The sequence below is a fragment of the Podarcis pityusensis genome (assembly GCF_964106645.2).
Source record: "Podarcis pityusensis genome assembly, chromosome: 8".
NCBI lineage: Eukaryota > Metazoa > Chordata > Lepidosauria > Squamata > Lacertidae > Podarcis > Podarcis pityusensis.
In genome coordinates, this window is record NC_138033.1 from 3,471,551 (window position 1) to 3,487,804 (window position 16,254).

The following is a 16,254-nucleotide window of genomic DNA, read 5'->3' on the forward strand; positions in this document are numbered from 1 at the left end:
CCAGGTGGATCATACAGAAGAAGAGTGCCTCTGAGCACGTGCAGAGTGCATTAAGCGCTGACTGCCCAATTGCATCTTACTCTTCAGCCCTTTTCGTTTTAAACGGGCGTGGGGGGAGCAAAGCGTTTGGATGATCAGCTTTGCCATCTTCTTTCCGGGTGGGGCACCTCGGATACGGTTGCTAAGTTTGGATATGAGTTTCTCTATGTTGAAGTGGGGGTGGGGGGAGAGCAGGGAAGGGAGTCGCCCAGCGTGCAGATGTTCCTTAAGACAGGTGACTTGGTTTGCTGGGCTTTGCTGGGTCTTATATGCAAAGAATCAAGAAACAGCAGAATTGTGGAGTTGGAAGGGACCCTCAAGGGTCATCCAGCCCAACCCCCTGCAATGCAGGGATCAGAGGATGGGGAGCTAGTTGCATGCCATTTCTGGGAGATGAGGCCAGCCTTGCAGGAACGTAGGGTTCCAGAAACGAATCGGGTATAGGGTGGGGGACTCTTATTGGTGCAGGACTTAGGAATCCCACAAAAGGGGACAACAGTGGTAATATTGCACTGCCGTAAGCTGGGGGGGGGGGCTGTTGGCATCACGACTGGTTCTGCTGTGGGGTGGTGGCTTTAGGTGCCACTGAGTGGCAGGTGACCAGCTGGTTTCAAAAGTACTATATGAAGAATACCTTTTGGGTTTTCTTCCCCCCCTTCCGCCCCCGCCATAGCAAAATGGTTTGGCCCAGTCCTGGAGGGTGCAGCCTGCAAGCAGCAGAGCAGGGGTAGGCAAACTAAGGCCCGGGGGCCGGATCCGGCCCAATTGCCTTCTAAATCCGGCCCGGAATCAGTGTGTTTTTACATGAGTAGAATGTGTGCTTTTGTTTAAAATGCATCTCTGGGTTATTTGTGGGGCATAGGAATTTGTTCATTTCCCCCCCTCCAAAATATAATCCGGCCCCCACAAGGCCTGAGGGACAGTGGACCGGCCCCCTGCTGAAAAAGTTTGCTGACCCCTGAAGCAGAGAGAGGGATGCTCCAAGCCAATTGGATGTTGTTGTTGTTGAGTCGTTTAGTCGTGTCCGCCTCTTCGTGACCCCCTGGACCAGAGCACGCCAGGCACTCCTGTCTTCCACTGCCTCCCGCAGTTTGGTCAAACTCTTGTTGGTAGCTTCGAGAACACTGTCCGACCATCTCATCCTCCGTCGCCCCCTGCTCCTTGTGCCCTCCAACTTTCCCAACATCAGGGTCTTTTCCAGGGAGTCTTCCCTTCTCATGAGGTGGCCAAAGTCTTGGAGCCTCAGCTTCAGGATCTGTCCTTCCAATGAGCACTCAGGGCTGATTTCCTTCAGAATTGATAGATTTGATCTCCTTGTAGTCCATGGGACTCTCAATAGTCTCCTCCAGCACCAGAATTCAAAAGCCACAATTCTTCGGCGATCAGCCTTCTTTATGGTCCATCTCTCACTTCCATACATCACCACTGGGAAAACCATAGCTTGAACTATACGGGCCTTTGTTGGCAAGGTGATGTCTCTGCTTTTTAGGATGATACAGGGCTATTATTTCACCTGCAGCCCCATTTTACTGCCTCGAACTTGCCTAAGGCCACCTGTTCGGTTTCCCCCAAGGGGAGGGGGGGCTCAATCTGAGGCCTCTCCTGCCCCCAATCCTCCATGCTCCACTGCCTCAGGAAACTAGAGCCCAAGGGAGGCGCCCTGGGCGGTCCTATAGCCTGTTCCTTGGTGCAAACAAGGGGGTCTTGCAGTGGTGCCCTGGAGGGAAGGAGTGGGAGAGGAGGCCCATTGCCTTGGCTGATGCAAGATCCTAGCAGGATCCCTCCAGAGAGAGAGAGAGAGAGAGAACAAACAGGGAGGAGGCGGTGGCAGCAGAATCCCCTGGGCAGGGCATGGAAAAGGGTGGGGAACGCCCTGCCAACTGTTACTCTAGATGGAGGGAGATAAAAGAGCCTCGGAAGACTGGCAGGGAGGTCGCCCCGCCCTTCTCCAAAAGAGGGAGAGAGGGAGAGAGGGAGAGAGAGAGAGAGAGAGAGCGAGAGAGAGAAAGGGAGTAAGTTCACCCCTTGGTCGCTGAGCGGTGGGGGAGAGGCTGGTGGTTTAAATGTTTCTTGGAACAAAATCAAGCGGGGATAAAGTGCATTCCGTGGTCCCCAGGGGAGCCTCTTCTGCAGAGATGCTGAGAATGAACCTGGCACTCATTGGTTGGAAAACTAGAAGGCGGGAGCAAGTTTAATTGATGCTAATCAACTGGCTAGAGGGATGCGGGTGGCGCTGTGGGTTAAACCACAGAGCCTAGGACTTGCTGATCTGCTGTTCGAATCCCCATGACAGGGTGAGCTCCCGTTGCTCGGTCCCTGCTCCGGCCAACCTAGCAGTTCGAAAGCAAGTCCAAGTAGATAAATAGGTACTGCTCCGGTGGGAAGGTAAACGGCGTTTCTGAGCGCTGCTCTGGTTCGCCAGAAGCGGCTTAGTCATGCTGGCCACATGACCCGGAAGCTGTACGCCGGCTCCCTCGGCCGGTAAAGCAAGATGAGCGCCGCAACCCCAGAGTCGGCCACGACTGGACCTAATGGTCAGGGGTCCCTTTACCTTTAATCAACTGGCAAGTATGGATTTTGCAGAGGTTTTACTGGTGGGTGTTATGAGCACAAAAAAAAGGCTTGGAAAGAAAGAGAGGTGGATTGTAGAGTTGGAAGGGACCCCTGGGGTGATGATGATGATGATGATGATGATGATAATAATAATTAATTATTTATTATTTGTACCCCTCCCATCTGGCTGGGTTTCCCCAGCCACTCTGGACGGCTTCCAACTAAGATTAAAAATACATTAAAATGTCACACATTAAAAACTTCCCTGAACAGGGCTGCCTTCAGATGTCTTCTGAATGCCAGGTAGTTGTTTATCTCTTTGACATCTGGTGGGAGGGCGTTCCACAGGGTGGGCGCCACTACCGAGAAGGCCCTCTTCCTGGTTCCCTGTAGCTTTGCTTCTAACAATGAGGGAACCGCCAGAAGACCCTCGGCACTGGACCTCAGCGTCCGGGCAGAACGATGGGGGTGGAGACGCTCCTTCGGGTATACTGGGCCTTTGAGGCCATTTAGGGCTTTAAAGGTCCAGTCCAACCCCTGCAATGCAGGAATATGCAGCTGCCCCATTTGGGAATCGAATTGGCATTATCAGCACCACGCTCTAACCAACTGAGCTACCCCAGATCCACATATCTTGAGGTGACCCCACTGGTCTCCACACTGCTCTCTGCACCGGAGACATCCATCTGCCCCTTTGCTGGAGGTGGGCAGTCTGACTTCAACGGACCTTTAGGACTGATTTAGCAAGACAGTTCTGTGCTCTGCGTTCTTACTCGCATTTCTTACATTGGAAGCTTCTGAATCCCAGTTGCTGGAAACAACAAGAGAGGGCTCTTGCGCTCAGATCTTGCTTGCGGGTTTCCCACAGGCATCTAGTTGGCCCCTGTGAGATCACAATGCTGGACTGGATGCGCCCCCTTTGTCCTGATCCAGCCGGGATTTTCTTCCGTTCTTCTCCGTTCCCCCATCTGGCTTCTTGCATCCTACCTTACCCTGAAGGCTGAGAGTATCCCGATAGCTGGCAGTGGAACATCTTTAAGAATTGTACTGGACTAAATGGACACGGGTGGCGCTGTGGGTTAAACCACAGAGCCTAGGGCTTGCTGATCAGAAGGTCAGCGGTTCAAATCCCCACGACGGAGTGAGCTCCCGTTGCTCAGTCCCAGCTCCTGCCAACCTAGCAGTTCAAAAGCACATCAAAGTGCAAGTAGATAAATAGGTACCGCTCTGGTGGGAAGGTAAACGGCATTTCCGTGCGCTGCTTTGGTTCGCCAGAAGCGGCTTAGTCCTGCTGGCCACATGACCCGGAAGCTGAACGCCGGCTCCCTCGGCCAATAAAGCAAGATGAGCACCGCAACTCCAGAGTCGGCCACAACTGGACCTAATGGTCAGGGGTCCCTTTACCTTTTTAAATGTCCAGAGCTATTAAGAGTCTTCAGAGAATATGGTTCGGCCTATAAAACTTTGCCACCTGCAGTTTTGGAGTCTGGGCGCTTGCTTGGCGGGTAACGCGCTTTTGCAAACTCTCCCGCTCCCTATGCATTCACAAGCCCGACTTGCAGCACGACTGCAGAGGCCTGCTCTTCTTCTCTGATGCACTGGCAATGCTTGGCATGGCTTGTCCTGCTGAAGCAAACGTCTCTAATGGGCTGCAAGCTGGCTTCCCCTCCGGTGGTGCCTCTCCTGCTATAGACTGATCTGCTTTGACGTCACGGAATGAGCAGCAACATTCTGCCTGCTGGGGTGCGAGGATTTGTTTGACGCGGGTGCAGCCGCCGCGAGGGGAGTACAAGCTCGGCAGAGGGGAGGTGGAAGAGCGAACCACACGCAGAATCCAAGGATAGCGGCGGGTGTATTTTGGCAGAAAGGCGGGAAGAGATGCGAGGGTCAGCTTGCTGCCGACGGGAGGCTGAGATGAGAGAGGGAGAATAACTCTGTAGTCGGATTGTTGCAGCAGAGACGCGCCTTCCTTTCCTCCCCCACCGCAGTCTTCCCCTTTCATCCTAACTGTCTCCTCTCTTTCCTTCGCAGCAAACCTAAAGAATCCACCTTCAGCGCTGGTGAGTAGATGCTGCCACACTTTGCAGTTTGTGGTGGGGGGAAACACCCAGGAATCCAGTCCGAGGCTGGGAGCTGGGCATGGCTTTAGAGGCCTGGAGGTCATGTGGAGTAGTCGAATGGCGTGCGCCTGCATGCTCCACGTTGTACAAAAGTCTTGAGAGACGGGGTGTGTGTGCCCTTTTAACACAGCAAGAGTTGTTAGCATAGTGAGGGGAGTAGACCGGTCAAAGAGGGAAACTCGTCTGATAAGCTTGCCTTCTGCAAATTGTCCCTTCGTGGTCGCCAGGAGGGAGGGCCTTGCTCGCCCCAAGTGATAGGCTTTCTCCGCCAAGCTTTTCATCTCCGCCAAGCTAAGCAGTTGGCTCCTTACCTCTCTCGCCCTGACCTTGCCACTGTGATCCACGCGACGGTCACCTCCAGACTGGATTATTGTAACTCGCTCTACGTGGGGCTGCCCTTGAGACTGACCCAGAAACTCCAGCGGGTGCAGAATGCCGCGGCGAGACTCCTTACGGGGTCCTCGCTGCGAGATCACATTCACCCAGTGCTATACCAGCCGCACTGGCTCCCGGTGGAGTACAGGATCAGGTTCAAGGTGCTGGTTTTAACCTTTAAAGCCCTATACAGCCTAGGACCCATGTACCTACAGGACCGCCTCTCCTGGTATGTCCCACAGAGGACCTTACGATCTTCAAACAAAAACATCTTGGAGGTCCCGGGCCACAGGGCTGGCCTCAACCAGAGCCAGGGCTTTTTTGGCTGTGGCTCCAATCTGGTGAAACGCTCTGTCCCAAGAGACTAGGGCCCTGCGGGACTTGACATCTTTCCGCAGGGCCTGGAAGACAGAGCTGTTCCACCAGGCCTTTGGCCAGGGCACAGCCTGACCCCCTCCTTTGGTAATCCTCACAGAACTCTAGCCCAATGGTTGCCATTAATCTGATTTGAAATGATTTTAGAATGTTGTATCATTTTACTGTTGTTAGCCGCTCTGAGCCCGGCTTTGGCTGGGGAGGGCGGGATTTAAATAAAATTTTATTATTTATTTATTATTATCATTCTACAAGTTTTGCTTCCGGGCGGGTGAGGTGAGAGACGGAGGAGAGCGTCTGGTTTTCGGGGAAATCAAGGCGCTCTCTTGTGTAGAGGCAGCCCCGATCCCTCTGGGCAGCTGGAGGAGGTCTTGCAAGCGCGGTTACGGGCGATGGGTGATCGTGACGCTTTCTCTCTCCCGGGGATCCGTACGCAGAGGATGGTTACGTGAAGATGTTCCTGCGGGGGCGGCCCATCCCCATGTTTGTCCCCGATGCCGTCGTCGCCACCTACAGCCTCGATGCCAAGCTGGAGCTGCCCCATAAGAAGCTGAAGCTGGACTGGGTGTATCCTACTCAAAACGTCTCCCTGGGGGGCGGGAGAGGAGTGGGGGTGCTTGAAGCGAGTTCTGGATCCCAGAGCTGGTGGCCAGGACCGCAAAAGGATGTCACATAGAGGAGGGAGAAAGGTTGTTTTCTGCTGCTCCAGAGAAGCGGACACGGAGCAATGGATCCAAACTACAAGAAAGAAGATTCCACCTAAACATTAGGAAGAACTTCCTGACAGTAAGAGCTGTTCGACAGTGGAATTTGCTGCCAAGGAGTGTGGTGGAGTCTCCTTCTTTGGAGGTCTTTAAGCAGAGGCTTGACAACCATATGTCAGGAGTGCTCTGATGGTGTTTCCTGCTTGGCAGGGGGTTGGACTCGATGGCCCTTGTGGTCTCTTCCAACTCTAGGATTCTATGATTCTATGATTCAAAGCCCATTCTCTATTCTTGTCCTTGACCCGCCGGCATCCGCTCCAGCTATGGGTATCGGGGCCGCGACTGCCGCGCCAACCTTTTCCTGCTGCCCACGGGGGAGATCGTGTATTTCGTGGCTGCTGTGGCTGTCCTCTACAACGTGGAGGAGCAGCGCCAACGCCACTACCTGGGCCACAACGATGACATCAAGTGGTGAGCGCGGGTGGGGGTGGTGAGGCGGTTCTTGCACTGTTTCTTTCCTCTCCAGCTGGAACGGCAGAGGAGCGGGGGGGGGGGCAAGATGCACTGGCTCCCGGCGGAGTACAGGGTCAGGTTCAAGGTGCTGGTTTTGACCTTTAAAGCCCTTCACGGCCTAGGACCCTCGTACCTATGGGACAGCCTCTCCCGGTATGCCCCACGGAGAACCTTAAGGTCCATAAATAGCAATGCCCTAGAGGTCCCGGGCCCTAAGGAAGTTAGATTAGCTTCAACCAGAGCCAGGGCCTTTTCAGTGATGGCTCCAGCCTGGTGGAACGCTCTGCCTCATGAGACCAGGGCCCTGCGGGATCTGATTTCTTTCCGCAGGGCCTGTAAGACAGAGTTGTTCCACTTGGCGTTTGACTTGGAGCCAATTTGATCCCCTCCCCCTCTTTCTTTTTTCTTTTTTCCTTTCTCATCCTGTAATGAGGCTGCATTTTAATGTTTCAATGTTGTATTTTAATCTTGTTTTTAAGTTGTATTCATTCAACTTGTTTTTATTATTGCTTGTTAGCCGCCCTGAGCCCGACCTTGGCTGGGGAAGGCGGGGTAGAAATAAAAATTATTATTATTATTATTATTATTGCCAGTTTGCAGGCGGTGCCACTTGTAAAAATAGGAGTCATTGCAAGGAATGGGTTGCAGTGGCAGAGAATATGCCCATGCTGCCCGGGGGGGGCACGCTCCCAAGGGGGGCGGGGCATGGAGGGTGCCCTCCCAGGCGTGGGATAGACACTCGGGTGCCTGGAGCAACACGCGCCCTGCAGCCAGGGGCAAGAGTGAGCCACCCACAGGTGCCCATGGCGGACATTCATCGCACCTCCTGCCCGTGACTCCCAAGCCTCCCACAGGCTGTCAAAACGAAGGGGGAAAGACTTCCGGCAAAGCGGCACAGCTCCCCCCCCCCCCGCTTTAACCCGACGGCTCGGGATAGGCTTGGGAGTCATGGGCGGGCGGTGCGACGAATGTCACCCCCTTCAATGAGGGCACCCAGGGCAGTCCGACCCCACTGACCCCCTTCCTACGCTCCGGTGGGTGGGTGGGTGGCCTTTCGGAGCACCTGGTGCTCTCTCTGCGTACGAGTGTGTGACTTCTGTCCTTTCCTGTCTCACTCAGCCTGGCTGTGCATCCTGACATGGTCACCATAGCAACTGGGCAGGTGGCCGGGACTTCGAAAGATGGCAAGGTGAGGGGCAGCTGGCTATAGAGGCGGAGGCGCCAGAGATTGGGAGGTGGCGGGAAGAGAGAGGAGGAAAGGAGAAACAGGAACAGATTGCATACATTTAAAGCCAACGGGAAAAATCCCCCCCCTTCCGGAATAATGGGGCAGCTGAACATTTGTGTACTTAAGAGCTGCCCTTTATCTCTCTTTACTTTAGCACCCCTTCCCCGTCCCAGCCAAGGCAGGGAGATCCTGGTCTGCTGCTGCTGCTTCTCCCCAGTATCTTGCAGCCAGAAGTGTCTGCAACGCCTAAATGTGGTTGCACCAATCTTCTGTTGCAGCTAATAGGCGACTGCAGCCCTGCCTTCCTCTGTTCTGCTTTTAAAAACAAACCTTGTGGCCAGTGCCTTTTCCAGAACCCCCAGGTTCCACAAGTTGTTTCTGTGTTGTGTGAAGAGTTGCTTCCTTTTGTGCATCCTGAACCGGTATTCTTCCTTCCGGCAGCCTCTGCCTCCCCACGTTCGGGTCTGGGACTCTGTGAGTCTGAATACGCTCCACGTCCTGGGCCCCGGGCCCTTCGACCGAGCTGTGAGCTGCGTGGGATTCTCAAAGTCTGTGAGTGATGCTTCCCTTCTCTTCCTTCCGCCAAAAAGGGGGTACCCAGGGCCCACTGTTCATCCCACAAGCTTGGGTTAGGTAGATAATGATGATGATGGTAATAATAATAATAATAATAATAATAATAAATAAAGGGATGAGTTTAGAAAGAAAAACGCCACAGTGCATCTGCAGTAGCGCAACAGGACACCTTCCTCTGCCCCGGCTGCAACAAAACATGTCTCTCCCGTATCGGTCTCTACAGCCACAGCAGGCGCTGAAACTCTCCCGTGGTTTGACTCCATCCCTGAAACCGCAATCCTCTATTGTCTCCTGAGACAGACAAGAGGCCGACAATGTATTAAATTTGTATTCTGCCCTTCCTCTGAAGATCACAGGGCGGTTCACAACATAAAAATACAAAACAAGAACACAAAATACATAGGAGAAACCAAAACAAACCAATAACCCCGCCTCCCACAGACACATTTAAAAGGCCGTAGATTAATCAGCCAAAGACCTGGGAGAAGAGGAACAGTTTTGCCTGGCGCCTAAAGATATGTAAAGGGACGTGGGTGGCGCTGTGGGTTAAACCACAGAGCCTAGGGCCTACCTTACCCTGAAGGCTGAGAGCATCCCAATAGCTGGCAGCGGAACATCTTTAAGAATTGTACTGGACTAAATGGACACGGGTGGCGCTGTGGGTTAAACCACAGAGCCTAGGGCTTGCCGATCAGAAGGCGGGCGGTTCGAATCCCCCCGACGGGGTGAGCTCCCATTGCTCGGTCCCTGCTCCTGCCAACCTAGCAGTTCGAAAGCACGCCAAGTGCAAGTAGATAAATAGGTACTGCTCTGGCGGGAAGGTAAACGGCGTTTCCGTGCGCTGCTCTGGTTCACCAGAAGCGGCTTAGTCCTGCTGGCCACATGACCCGGAAGCTGTACTTTGGCTCCCTCAGCCAATAAAGCGAGATGAGCGCCGCAACCCCAGAGTCGGTCATGACTGGACCTAATGGTCAGGGGTCCCTTTACCTTTAAAGATATGTAACAAAGGCTTCCCTGGGGAGAGCAGTTCCACAAACAGGGAGCCACAGCAGAAAAGGCCCCTGATGTTGTCTCACCCCACAGAAAGCAATTGGAACCTACTCAGACCATTGGTGCATCAGGCTCAGAATTACCTACACTGACTGGCAGCAGATAGCCAGGATTCGAGGCAGGAACTTCTCCCAACTAGGATTGAATCTGTTTGCAGATGCTCTAGCCCTGAGCTGCGGCCGACCCGTTGACTGCTAGCGAGGTTGTGATCTGGGGTGTGTGTGTGTGTGGAAGGAAGAGGAGTTTGCAAATTCAAGGAGCCCCAGCCTCCACCCACCTGCCTTCATATTCTGCCAAGGCACACCCTCCCCCTGCCCAGACCCAAATTCTGTAGCCAGGGGGATGTCAGTTCTGCTATCAAGACCGCCTAAACCTTAGTTTTGCAGAGCATATTCATGCTTTTTCAGAGAGCACTGGTTGGTCTGTTTTTTAAAGAGGGAGCTGGCATGAGATTTCTAATTAGGTATTTTTGCTAGAAATGGCTTGCCATGGTGAAACCAGGGCATTGGATGGCAGTTGTGAGGGGTGCTGCCTCTATCCCACTACACTGGCTCCCAGTACATTTCCGAGCACAATTCAAAGTGTTGGTGCTGACCTTGAAAGCCCTAAACGGCCTCAGTCCAGTATACCTGAAGGAGCGTCTCCACCCCCATCGTTCTGCCCCGACACTGAGATCCAGCACCGAGGGCCTTCTGGCAGTTCCCTCACTGCAAGAAGCCAAGTTACAGGGAACCAGACAGAGGGCCTTCTCGGTAGTGGCTCCCGCCCTGTGGAACGCCCTCCCACCAGATGTCAAAGAGATAAATAACTACCAGACTTTTAGAAGACATCTGAAGGCAGCCCTGTTGAGGGAAGCTTTTAATGTTTAATAGGTTATTGTATTTTAGTGTTTTGTTGGAAGCCGCCAAGAGTGGCTGGGGGGACCCAGCCAGATGGGCAGGGTATAAATAATAAATTATTATTATTATTATTATCCATGTCTCTTTTCTCTCACCAGAACGGCGGAGGACTCTTATGTGCTGTTGATGACTCCAATGACCATGTACTCTCCGTATGGGACTGGCAAAAGGAGCAGAAGCTGGCAGACGTGAAGGTAACTTTGCGTTCCGCCCTGTTCCTTGGCCAAAATCCAGCCTTCCCTAACCTGTGGTTGGCATTCCAGAACATTCTGGACTCTTCTTCTCTGGCGATCCCTTATAGCCGAGTAAGATTGTCTTCCCTAAACACAGTTTGAACAGTGAGTCCGTAAGTGACTGTGGAGGCCAATTCTGGATCCACACGTCCTTCCACAGTGGGGACATAGGTTTCCAGGTGGGAGTTGATCCCAGTTTGGATTTGCCAGGCGTGCCTTCCTCTTAGCGCGTTTCTCCCTTGCGTCCTGCGTTTGAGTGTCTTCAAAGCCCAGGACACCTTTGGTAAAGGCTGTTCTCCAACTGGAGCGCTTGCAGGCCAGTGTTTCCCAGTTGTTGTTTATACTACATTTTTTTAGATTTGCCTTGAAGAGAGTCTTTAAGCCTCTTTTGTTGACCACCAGCATTACGCTTTTCATTTTTAAGTTCGGAATAGAGTAGTTGCTTTGGAAGACGATCATCAGGCATCCGCACAACATGACCAGTCCAACAAAGTTGATGCTGAAGAAATGTTGCTTTGACACTGGTGATCTTTCCTTCTTCCAGTACACTGGCATTAGTTCGCCTGTCTTCCCAAGTGATGTGTAAAAATTTTCATAGACTCCGTTGATGGAATCTTTCGAGGAGTTGGAAATGGTGTTTATACATTCTGGACTGGAATAGTGAAGGACACCAGGTTGCGCCCACGCTGCCGCAGCCTCTCACGGCCCCTGCCTCTGGCTCCTGCATCCTGTTGCATCACTGTATTGACCCCTTTCTCCTTCCTGCTCCACAGTGCTCCAATGAGTCTGTGCTGGCCGCAACTTTCCACCCTACGGAGCCGACACTTCTCATTACCTGCGGGAAATCTCACATCCACTTCTGGACGCTGGAGGGAGGCAGCCTCAGCAAGAGGCAGGGCATTTTCGAGGTGAGAGCAGGATCGGAAGGGAGAGGGAGAAGCTGCAGAGGATTGTGGGTAGGCCAGGATTGGGGTGGTTGGCGGGCTTCCCCCCCCCCCATCTAGCTCCTGGTCGCATCAACAGGCTTCTACACAAGGGCTTCCTGGCGGATTCTGCACAGAAATCTTGCCCGGACCCCTCTTCAGTTGGGTGGGTTACTAACTGTATCCTGAGAAGTACAGGGACCAGTTCCCCTCTCTTCCACAAAGCACTTTGCATGGCCATGTGGGGGGGTGGGCAAGGGGGCTGTTCCCCTTGTTTTCATGGTCAGCCTCCTTTCTCCAGATGGGGTAAAACCAGGGAGATGCCTTGTGCGACTCCACGAAACGAAACCTGTTAAAATACAGGTTTTACAGAGCATTCTAAAGATTTGAAAAATGCACGTCACACGTATCACTTCAGTAATACAGTGGTTCCTTGGTTCTCAAACTTAATCTGTTCCGGAAGTCCATTCCAAAACCAAAGCATTCCAAAACCAAGGTGCATTTCCGCATAGAAAGTAATGCAAAACGGACTAATCCGTTCTGGACTTTTAAAAACAACCCCTAAAACAGCAATTTAACATGGATTTTACTATCTAACGAGACCATTGATCCATAAAATGAAAGCAATAGTCAATGTACTGTACTATAAAATGAATAAGACAGTATTGTAGATGATAAAAATTAAAATTATTTCCCCCCCTTACCTGCACTGATGACAGTCATTGTTTGGACGGGGGGGGGGGGGCTTTTATCCATTTCTACAGTCACACAATCAATCAATAGCTGAACTGGGTTCCACACAGTCACAAAAACCAATTAACCGAAAAAGCCTCAAAAACAAAAACGCAAAATAAATAGCAAAAACAAAAGTGCCAAACTTAATCCATTGCGGAAGTCTGTTTGACTTCCAAAATGTTCGAAAACCAAGCCGCAGCTTCTGATTGGTGCAGGCACAATAGCCGACAGCCGCATCGGATGTTCGGCTTCCGAAAAGCGTTCAAAAACCGGAACACTTACTTCCAGGTTTTCAGCGTTTGAGAACCAAGGTACCACTGTATTGCTTCAGTGATAACTAACTGCGAGGCCAAGAGGGGGTCTTGTTGTCTGGGCAGCCCAGGACCTCCATATGCGCTGCTCAGGCTTGCGCCCCCGAAGGCAATTTGGGCGCTGCTAACGCTGCGGTTTGATTCACCCCTGGAGGTGCACTCCATTGCCTCTCGAGACAAACGTATGCCAAGCAACATATGACCCAATTGGACCCAGCCACCATTGCTGATTTGCTTTGTTCTCTTTATTGCATGTCTACCCAGCCTGTTCCTCCCAAGGAGCGGTGGCATTCATGGTTCCATTCCTCCTCATTTAATCCCCACAACAACCTTGCAAGGCAGGCTAGGCTGAGAGGCAGTGGCCGTCCCCCAAAGTCACCCAGTGAGCTTCAGGGCCAAGCAAGGATTTGAACCCTCTTCCCTCCCAGGTCCCAGTCCATAGCAAGTCACTAGCTCTCGAACTGCAGACAAGGTGGGGATTTCTGCTTCATTTGCTCTTTGGGACTGGGGGGCGGGCGCCCTTTCCCAACCCCACCCAGCCAAACCAGTTGAACCAACTACTGTGTGTGTGTGTTCACACACACACAAATACGGTCCTGAAGAACCAGTTCAGATCTGTTTGCTAAAGGGGTTGACTCTCAACACTTTCTTGTGCAGTGAGCTTTCATGCCCAGGTTTCAATAATAATAATAATTTTTATTTATACCCCGCCCTCCCCGGCCAAGACCGGGCTCAGGGCAGCTAACACCCGATATAAAAACAAATTGATTGAAATGCAACTTAAAAACAAGATTAAAATACAACATTAAAACATTAAAAGACAGCCTCGTTTCAATGGAAACTCAAATCAAAAACTTTTGGGGGGATGAAAGCGTCAAGTCTTCACCAAGGCTAAGTTTCCAGACTGGTCCTACGTGGGCCAGAAAAAAGCCAGGGAAGTCCCCAAATGGGAGTTCCATCACAGAAGGAGAAAGGAAAAAGGAAAGAGGGGGAGAGGATCAAATTGATTCCAAGCCAAAGGCCAGGCGGAACAACTCTGTCTTGCAGGCCCTGCAGAAAGATGTCAAGTCCTGGTCTCATGAGACAGAGCATTCCATCAGGCTGGGGCCAGTGTTGAAAAGGCCCTGGCTCTGGTTGAGGCTAATCTGACTTCCTTAGGGCCCAGGACCTCTAGGGTGTTGCTATTTATGGACCTTAAGGTCCTCCGTGGGGCAGACCGGGAGAGGCAGTCCCGTAGGTACGAGGGTCCTAGGCCGTGAAGGGCTTTAAAGGTCAAAACCAGCACCTTAAATCTGACCCTGTACTCCACCGGGAGCCAGTGCAGCTGGAAAATCACTGGGTGAATATGCTCCCATGGCAGGGACCCTGTGAGGAGCCTCACCATGGCATTCTGCACCCGCTGGAGTTTCTGGGTCAGCTTCAAGGGCAGCCCCACTTAGAGCGAATTACAGTAGTCAAGCCTGGAGGTGACCGTTGCATGGATCACTGTAGCCAGATTGGGGCGGGAAAGGTGCTGTTGTCTTGCTGGCCAGCTCTCCTTAGAAGTGGGGTGAAGTGGGAGCTTCAGGATGGATTTGGGGTGGGTTTCCTGCCCCCTCTCCTCCCTGTTTTTGAGGCTCACCTGTTTTCCTTCCGCAGAAACACGAGAAGTCCAAATATGTCCTGTGTGTGGCTTTCACAGAGAATGGGGACACTGTGACTGGAGATTCCGGGGGGAACCTCTACATTTGGGGGAAAGGTCAGTTTGGGAATGGGGCGAGGAGAGATGGGATTGGGTTGAGGTGCTCCTAAATAGCAGCTCTGTCTGGTTGGGCTGAATCAGTCTAGCTACACAGCTAAATTTGTGAGTTGCTGCAGGGACAAATAATTATTTTACCCTTGCTGAATCCCTCAGTTGCCTTTTCTCACGCGCGGTTCATTCCCTATCTCGTACTGACCAGTCACATAACCATGTTAGCATTTTATTAAGCGCCTGTAATATTCCACTGGTAGGACGCGGGTGGCGCTGTGGATTAAACCACAGAGCCTAGGGCTTGCCGATCAGAAGGTCGGTGCTTCGAATCCCCATGACAGGGTGAGCTCCGTTGCTCGGTCCCTGCTCCTGCCAACCTAGCAGTTCGAAAGCACGTCAAAGTGCAAGTAGATAAATAGGTACCGCTCCGGCGAGAAGGTAAATGGCGTTTCCGTGCGCTGCTCTGGTTCACCAGAAGTGGCTTAGTCATGCTGGCCACATGACCTGGAAGCTGTACGCCGGCTCCCTCGGCCAGTAAAGCGAGATGAGCGCCGCAACCCCAGAATCTGCCACGACTGGACCTAATGGTCAGGGGTCCCTTTACCTTTACCTAGCATTCCTCTTGCATGATGTTAGTGAAGCTGGTTTCTACTGCAGAATAGAAATTCTTTCCAGGTTCTGTCCTGGGCAGGGGGGAAGGTTGTCCCGTCTAACAGTGTTGTCCTTCGCCTGGCAGGGGGGAACAGGATTTGCCATGCAGTGCCAGGAGCCCACGAAGGGGGCATCTTTGGCTTGTGCGTGCTGCGGAACGGGACCATCGTCACGGGAGGCGGCCGGGACCGCAGAGTCGTGCTCTGGGGACGGGATTACCAGAAGCTGCAGGAGAATGAGGTATTGTGGCCGGCCGGGTGGATTCCTGCCTCCTTAGGGTAGCAGCAGTTCATGCCTTGCTTGGACCCAGACATGGCCGAAGGTGCTGCGGAACGAGGGATCATAGAATCACAGAACTGTAGAGTTGGAAGGGGCTCCAGCGGTCATCTGGTCCAACCCCCTGCCATGCAGGAACAACACGTAACCAAACAAACCCCTGTGTTGCAAAGAGAACATCAGCAATGTCTAGACAACACGATGACCATGTACATACGCAATGTTGTTGTTTAGTCGTGTCCGACTCTTCGTGACCCCCTGGCCCAGAGCACGCCAGGCACTCCTGTCTTCCACTGCCTCCCGCAGTTTGGTCAAACTCATGCTGGTAGCTTCGAGAACACTGTCCCACCATCTCGTCCTCCGTCGTCCCCTTCTCCTTGCGCCCTCCATCTTTCCCAACATCAGGATCTTTTCCAGGGAGTCTTCTCTTCTCCTGAGGTGGCCAAAGTCTTGGAGCCTCAGCTTCAGGATCTGTCCTTCCGGTGAGCACTCAGGGCTGATTTCCTTCAGAATGGAGAGGTTTGATCTTCTTGCAGTCCATGGGACTCTCAAGAGTCTCCTCCAGCACCACAATATTCCTTCAAACCACAACAAGTACAAAATGAAATCTTCAGTCTCAAAGTCTCTGAAAATCTTTAAATGAAGCGATGTAGCAGACTTTGTACGATGAAAGACAAGCTGTGAAGCTTTGTGTATTCAGCAAATATGATGTCCAACACTGAACAGAGATTCCAGATATTGACTATTGTTACGTAGAATTCTTCGTCCGCGTGGTGGGAGGCTATAGAATCGCTTCATGAACCCACCTTATTTCAAATGAATGTATGTAAATGAAAATATCAAATGCTTTGGCACAGTGCTCATGCAATAATGTAGTGGCAGCATTCAATATTTGATGACGAATTCTACGAAACAGTTGACTAAGCTTCACAGCTTGTCTTTCATCATACAAAGTCTGGTA

General features: G+C 52.2%; 1 protein-coding gene across 3 annotated transcripts in view; it reads left to right on the plus strand.

Moving 5' to 3' along the window:
• EML2 (EMAP like 2) overlaps positions 1–16,254 on the plus strand; it is a 44,998-nt gene that overhangs the window by 12,716 nt on the left and 16,028 nt on the right. For all 3 annotated transcript variants that reach the window (XM_081018717.1, XM_081018716.1, XM_081018718.1), the window contains 9 exons: positions 4,624–4,652; positions 5,900–6,029; positions 6,488–6,637; positions 7,799–7,868; positions 8,349–8,459; positions 10,531–10,626; positions 11,439–11,573; positions 14,273–14,372; positions 15,103–15,257. In XM_081018717.1, coding sequence (XP_080874843.1) covers positions 4,624–4,652; positions 5,900–6,029; positions 6,488–6,637; positions 7,799–7,868; positions 8,349–8,459; positions 10,531–10,626; positions 11,439–11,573; positions 14,273–14,372; positions 15,103–15,257 — 976 coding nt within the window. The remainder of the gene's footprint in view (positions 1–4,623; positions 4,653–5,899; positions 6,030–6,487; positions 6,638–7,798; positions 7,869–8,348; positions 8,460–10,530; positions 10,627–11,438; positions 11,574–14,272; positions 14,373–15,102; positions 15,258–16,254) is intronic.